At 31.5% G+C, this 8,081-nt stretch overlaps 1 protein-coding gene across 1 annotated transcript; it reads right to left on the bottom strand.

The window, feature by feature from the left end:
- On the bottom strand, positions 1,611-2,180 carry LOC109342369 (agamous-like MADS-box protein AGL29). The gene has a single exon (XM_019580365.1). It carries the CDS (start codon positions 2,136-2,138, stop codon positions 1,611-1,613), a length of 528 nt encoding a protein of 175 aa, XP_019435910.1. The 5' UTR covers positions 2,139-2,180.

The raw sequence follows: 8,081 nt of genomic DNA, 5'->3' as shown, positions 1-8,081 counted from the left end.
GAGAACTCCATGATTCAAAACCCTCATCAAAGAAGGAACATTGGGATTCAAAGTCTTGATCTCTCAAATAAAGTTTGTCTAGGACACGTTCCATTTCCACTTTATACAATCCACTTTAAATGTTTAGATAAAATGCAATACACTAATATAGACTTATGCTATAATTAAAATATCTAAAACTAAAGAAATTTTCAGAAGAAAAAAAACAATTTGATAAACCAAATATGGTATCTATCTAAAAATGTTTTGATCCATTGTGAGAAATAAGATATAAATTATACAAAAGTAAATTTTATCCCAAAATAGTAGTTTCTAAAGTAAAAAAAGAATAAAGGAGTTTATGCATAAGTCTTAAGAAATATATTTTACGAGTAAAATATCGACTCATTCCTTAAAAAAAATGCAACTGTTACTAAGTTAGTCTACTAAAGAAAATAATTACTAAATAAGTCTATGAAAATTTAAAATTACCACACATTACTCCTACTAGGGACGTAATTTGTGACCATATGAATCTTCCAGTAACTTAATTTTATACTACATTGTAGTTATTTTAAACTTTGATGGACTTATTCAATTGGTGGTCATTTTCTTTCAATAAAGAACTTGCCTTTACTTTTTGAGTGACTAATACTTTTTTTTATTATTATATGTTTAGAAGAGTGTATTAAGTTATCTTCAATTTCTTTACACGTACACTTTATTTATAAACACTTTTTTTTATATATTTTTTTATAAAAATAAGAAATAGAGTGTTTTAGTGTAGCCTAAAATATGAACATTTGGATAATCAATTATTAGAGTGAACTTAGTTTGTTTGTTAAAACTAATATTCTTTGCTTGATAGGTATTTAGTTTCATACGATCGAGAACTTATTTCTTATTGTTTCTTTATCTTAATATTCAACTTATTTTATATCCCCATGTATTTAATAAGACTGAAGGTCAAAATTCTAATTTGTAAGAGCAATATTGGTTATAAGAAACCACAAAACTAGAATTATACACTTATTTAAAACCAAAAAACTAGAATTATAGCAGTGTATTATTGTAGAAATTATCCTAATTGTTCTAGATAAAGTAAAGATGTTTTCAATGGTGAAAGAGTTCTTTAATTTCTTGATTAACCATATTGTTGAATAGTTAATGGTTACTCTAAGAATGTATAAATTTATGATTATTATGGTTATCGAATAAATATGACTAATATGTTAAAAAAATAGAGTGGGATGGTAATATTTTAATGTATACTGAAAAAAATTAACCAAAATTGGTCTTGAAAAAACATGCGAAGTATTTTATCAAAAATCCTCAATTCGGTCCTGGAAAATATCAACTCTCACTCAAATTATTATTTTTAGAATAAATTCTAAGTGCAAAATAGTATTTTATGAAGTATACATTTTATATATTTTTAATCAAATTGATATTTTAGTTGCCAGATGTGTTTTTTTCCACTTACCCAATTTGAATTTTCGTTTAATTACTTCCTTTTCATCATAAAATTCAGAAAAAACAACACAGCAAAACAATTGATTCATCATCAGTACTACGATCTTATTTCTCCATTTCAATAACCAAATATAGTTCACAATATATGTTACAAAACGTTAAATCTTTCTTCTTTTCCTTTTGGAAACATGGTTTTCATCAAACTCCACTGGTTGCTCTTTAATCATTAGCATAGTTTCCACTGCTTCTATCTCATCTAAACGAGATTTTATATTGCTTTTAAGCTCCATAGCTAAATCATGCAATTCTTGAAGCTCCTTGATTTGGTTCTTTTTGCATTGTTTCAATGCCTCATCATGAAACTTACCCTTCTTTTCTTCCTCATGTAACTGGTTCATCACATCAGAAAGTTGTTGATTCAACATAATGATGTTGGTGTCACATGAAGAGGGTCCATTTGATCTTGGTTCTTGTTCAAGAAACTTTGCTGCAACAGATTGAACATCTGGGTGCCCAAAAGAGTAGGGTTTATTCCCAGGGGAGAACACAACAATAGCAACTTCAGTTCCACACAAAATGGATAATTCATTTGCTTTCTTGAATAAACCTGTTCTGCGTTTTGAGAATGTTACTTGCCTTGTGTTTGTGTCCTTCACCATCTTAATTTCAATCTTCCTACGACCCATGATTTCTTCACCTGCAAATTACTAAATAAAGCTGAAAAAAGTACCCAAAAAGAAAAGCAAAAAGAAATACTAGAGAGAGAGAGAGAAATGGTGTTTAAGATTGTTTGGTTATTTTGACCCTTAACAACTGCTATTTATATTTACAAATGCTGTCAAGTGATATACAATATTTCTTTTTTAGGTCTGAGTAGGTTCACTGTTTTCTAATATTTAATATTGTAATCTAAAAAATTCAGTTATGGTAATTGCTTTCACTAATATGGAAGTGGTTCAATATCCTTACAATTTTATAAAAGTGCTCCTATGTATTTTTTTTGCTTTTGTTTAATAAAAAAATGTTCACATATAAGCCTACAAGACTTTTTTAAAAAGAAAAACAAAGAAATGTATGTTTCATCTTTGATGTCAATGTAAATGTAGAAAGAGTTTGTTTTCTAGAATTGCTTTGTTGCTTTTAGAGTCATTCAACATGTATGTTTGAGTTGGAATTTTCTGGCAATTGAATAACATCGTCCATGTTGTTATCTTTGGCATTCTATTTTGCCATTATGTTATTCTTTAAAAAGAGTGGTAATTGGTTTTATGTATTATTTGATTAATGCAAAACTAATACTAAATACCTTGTGAAAATTGTCTTTAATTTGCAACTTCACCTTAATTGAGTAAGAATGTTCATTTGTATCATAACCAACTAAACCAAGAAGATATTGGTTTATTGATGTAAGATTTTGTTAAATTACATAATGATCAAAATGTTAAAGATTCGATTCTTGTGAGTGACTTTTGTTGGAAGAGGCAGTCACACACTGAAAGAAATTAATTTCTTCCCTAAAAAAAGTAAAAGACACTATTGTTAGTACCAAAAAATTACTCAACTAAAACTTTCCCTGGAAATTTTATGTTATAATTTTATGTAAAGATTGGTTCGATTTTTTCCCATACTAGAAAGTCAAATGTTACAAAAACAGAAACAACATATTATTTTAGTTTTAGTCTTCTATTTATAATAAAATAACAATTTTTACTTTACCCTTAAAAGTAAAAATAAAAACAAAAAGTCGGCTTTCAAAGAGATGGAGGATCCTTTTTCAATCCATTCTTCTTGAATTCATTCTAAGTTGTATGATAAAAACTTAATTTTTTATTTTCGTGAAATCAAATTAGTTTCTTCACATATATTTTATAATTTGAATGCAAAAATCATTTCAATTTCTTCTTGCATCTTCAGTATAATTTTTTTGTCAAGAATTTTGTAAAGATCCCAATTTAATCACATTGTGTTAATTTGTATTTAACGTTACCTTCTTTCATGACAACTCGATACAGACAAACAAACTTCTTATTTTTATTTAATAAAGAAAACATTATTTTATTCTTCCATAATAATAATATTGTTAATCTCTAAAAAAGTAAGTTTTATCAATAAAATTAATTATTATTTCAGAAATAATTTAATAATACCTATAAAAAATACTTAATGTGGTATGGAGTATATCCTTTAAACACGATTTTACTTTTCACCAAAAAAAAGCATCTATGTATTCAAACTATAACCAATCGACTGAATACATCTATACGGAATAAATGTGGAAAATATTTTAAACAATTAATTGTATTATAATTATTATTTTAATCAATTAAAATAAGGACTGTCTCCTGCAAAATTAATACAAATAAAAATTTATTTATAGTAAATTCGTTTTATGTTTGGATATTTTAAGAAACGTTAAATGATGTTTTGTTTGAATTGTAATGAAAATGTAAATTTAAACAATATTTGAAATTATGTTTACATAAAATATTTGATATTTCCTTTAAAAAACTAATATTGGTCATTGTGTACTCTTAAAGAATTTTACAAGTAATATAAGGTTCAAATATGAGAATAATGTTGGGTCGGGTGCTTTATCCGAACTACCTCCACAACTTGAAGGTTAATAGCACAACTTGTGGAATGTCGGCCAAAATATATTTGATATATATGATGGATGAATTGGTAAAAATGCTCCACCTCACCTAAAATACAAATAATAATATTATAATTATAGTTTCCATAAATAAGTAGCAATAATGTGAAGAAGAAACAAAATAAATTGCAAATCAATTTTCGAAATTGAAAAAACAGTTAATGTCGGACCGGACAATGACTCAGTCAAAGTACTAGATCAACGTGTTACTAGTTCAAACAGTGAGTCAATAATTGGATCAATTGACTCAATTTACATTAATTTTTTAAAAAATTCATAACATTAGCTAACATTATATAATAATTTCATAATCCAAATTTAAAAACATTATCATACATAACCAAATATATTCAATAAAAAAAATTCACTATTGTGAAATATCATAAATAATTTGAAAACATCGTGACATCGTGAAACAAGATATGTGTTACACTTTAATTGTAATAAAACATAATAAGTTTAAAATTTAATTAAACAAAGAAAGTTTTGCTACAACATAAATTAATAAATGATAAACATAACTACAAATAAGTTAAAGTCATTTGATTTTTCATCTCAATGACAATATTTTAGTTGTTTAAAAAAAATATTGTTTAATTCACTCAGTCTAACCGATCTGACTATTTGAATCATTAATATAAAGCTTAAATTGATCAAATCAATCCATTTTTGATACAAAACTAGTCAAATATCCAATTCATGATTAAATTAGTCACACCTTTCACTATTAGCCAAAATTTATAACATTGATTCAAATGTGATAATAATGTCCACGTATGAAGAAGTATAAAAGGAAATGTAAATAATTTGATAAATATTATCGTATTATTTAATTTATCTCATTAAAAATGACATCAAGGAATTGTTAAGAACTTCCGTTAATATCAACCAGATGGATATTCTTTTTATATTCCATCATTTATTATTATAATAATATAGGGGAGGGTTAATATAAGTAAGTGTTCAGAAATAAAATATTACATAAGTCTAAAATATTAAAACAAAAACTCTAAATCTAAAAAAGTTATTTAAATATTAATTCTGAATTTATAAAATAACAGATCAATTGCATTAGTCTTAAAAAGAAATAAAGTACAAAATTAAGTTTTAAAAAGTCTCAAAACTATTTTCTGGTATACCAATCGAAATTCCATTAGTTAACTAAATTTCGAATGGAACATTGACTAAATTGATAATGATTTCTATTATAGATGATAATGGAACATACTCAACATCAAAATGCTGACAACAATGACTTGCCAACCAAGCCACTTGAATATGTGCCCCATGCTCACACCAACAAAACCAAAGGCTCATCCCATGCTCCAGCACAAGCCACTGGTTCAACCAGCTCGGTCAGAGTCCTATGTGTCATAGCGCATCAGGTGGAGGCCCTTGACCGAAACAGCATGGCGCATCAGGATAAGGCCCTTGACCGAGACAACATAGCTCAGGCCACGCCAAACATCAGGCATAGTCCCCTCGGTCAGGATGCTCGAGTCAGGCTTACCAGGCTCGGTCAGACTGACGCACCAGACTTGCACACCAGCGTTGGCGCGCAACAATATATAGTCAGGCTCATGGCCCTGACTAGCCTTGGCGCGCAACAATATACGGTCAGGTGCATGACCCTGACTAGCCTTGGCGCACCAGATTCCTACCAAGGCCACAAGGCCTGCTCAGTCAAAGTTATATGCACATGGGCAATTAATTGGCACGTGTGTTTCATATGGGCACATCTTATATATTCTAGAAGATAACTCACCCTATGTTAGTTAGGCAAGTTTGTTGGTTAGTTGGTTCGGTTAAATCTCCTTGTAATCACATTGCTTCTGCTGCAAGCAATATTGCTTTTCTATATAAGAAAGCATATGGCTATGTGATCAAATCAATGAAATAAAATACAAAATATCATGAGGTATATTGAGTCCAACTTTCGTAATATGGTATCAGAGCCTTCTCTATGAAGGCTCTGTTTACCCAAGTTGCAGAAATCTCTATCACTCACCTCATTCAAAGAAGATGTAGCCAAGAATTCAGGCAAAACAGAAAGAAGAAGCAGACAAGAATTGATTAGCAATGGAGCAAGAAAGAAGCATACTAACCACTTTGAGCACTAGTGAAGTGCAGAGCCCATATTTCCTCCATCCAGGAGACAGGCTCATGGCCCTGACTAGCCTTGGCGCGCAACAATATACGGTCAGGTGCATGACCCTGACTAGCCTTGGCGCACCAGATTCCTACCAAGGCCACAAGGCCTGCTCAGTCAAAGTTATATGCACATGGGCAATTAATTGGCACGTGTGTTTCATATGGGCACATCTTATATATTCTAGAAGATAACTCACCCTATGTTAGTTAGGCAAGTTTGTTGGTTAGTTGGTTCGGTTAAATCTCCTTGTAATCACATTGCTTCTGCTGCAAGCAATATTGCTTTTCTATATAAGAAAGCATATGGCTATGTGATCAAATCAATGAAATAAAATACAAAATATCATGAGGTATATTGAGTCCAACTTTCGTAATATGGTATCAGAGCCTTCTCTATGAAGGCTCTGTTTACCCAAGTTGCAGAAATCTCTATCACTCACCTCATTCAAAGAAGATGTAGCCAAGAATTCAGGCAAAACAGAAAGAAGAAGCAGACAAGAATTGATTAGCAATGGAGCAAGAAAGAAGCATACTAACCACTTTGAGCACTAGTGAAGTGCAGAGCCCATATTTCCTCCATCCAGGAGAGAACCCAGGGGTTGTGTTGGTCACACCACCACTTCAAGGAACAAATTATCACTCATGGATGAGATCCATGAGGAGAGCACTAAAGACTAAGAACAAACTGAAGTTTATTGATGGTTCTATCACACCTCCACCACAATCATCTTTGGAGTATGGCATGTGGGATAGATGCAACAATGTGGTCATATCGTGGATCACAAGATCCCTCTCACCAGAGATTGCACAAAGCACCATGTACATTGAGAGAGCTCAAGAGTTATGGGCAGACTTGAAGGAGAGATTCTCAAAGGGTGATTACTTCAGGATTTCGGATGTGTTGCAAGAACTGCACTCAATGAAGAAAGGGGACATGAGCATATCAACATATCACACAGAACTGAAGACACTCTGGGAGGAACTAGAGTCCTTGAGAATGATACTCGTATGCATTTGTGAGGTCAAGTGCAACTGTGGATCAACAAAAGCTATAAGGGACCAAAGGGAAGTGGAACATGTTATTTACTTCCTCAAAGAATTGAATGATGAATTCAGTGCAACCAGAGAACAAATACTCCTTATGGAGCCACTACCTCAAATAAACAAGGCATTCCCACTAGTACAGCAACAAGAAAGACGTTTTGATGAAGTCAATCCAACAAGCTCTAAGGCACTACTCAACTTCTCAAACGACAAATTTGGCACCAACAGAAATGAGACTACACAGCAATGGAAATCAAGATTCCCTGGACAAAGAGGAGGTAATGTGCAAGGAAGAGGAAGGAGCTTTGGCAGGAGCTTTAACAGAGGCTTTGGTGGACAAAGAAATGGCGAACAAAAGGTATGCACCTATTGTGGGAGGAACAGGCATACAATAGAAACATGCTATTTTAAGCATGGTTTTCCTCCCAACACACCTCAAGGAAGATCAAGACAAGACAGTGGATCAGTCAATGTAACGACAACTGAAGACATGAACCCAGACAAAATTGAAAAGAATTAGGCACCAACCTCTGATACAAGAAACATAGGCTTTAACTTTGGGCTAGAGCAATATGCTCAATTGGAGTCACTCTTCAAAAGCATTGGATCAAACAATGAAGCAGGCAATGAACATAATGTAAATCAACTTAGTGTCATACCAAGCAATGACACTCAAAGCAGACCTGCCCAAGAACATCAAGAACCCTCAGGTATGAATGATCAATGGATACTTGACACAGGGGCCACTGATCATGTGTGCCCCTCCTTATCAAAATTTAAC

The sequence above is a fragment of the Lupinus angustifolius genome, chromosome LG03, assembly GCF_001865875.1.
Source record: "Lupinus angustifolius cultivar Tanjil chromosome LG03, LupAngTanjil_v1.0, whole genome shotgun sequence".
Classification (NCBI taxonomy): domain Eukaryota; kingdom Viridiplantae; phylum Streptophyta; class Magnoliopsida; order Fabales; family Fabaceae; genus Lupinus; species Lupinus angustifolius.
This window is presented reverse-complemented; position numbering and strand designations above follow the sequence as displayed.

Excerpts from the sequence above, each read along its gene's own strand:
- LOC109342369 (XM_019580365.1), bottom strand. The coding sequence starts at position 2,138 with ATGGGTCGTAGGAAGATTGAAATTAAGATGGTGAAGGACACAAACACA.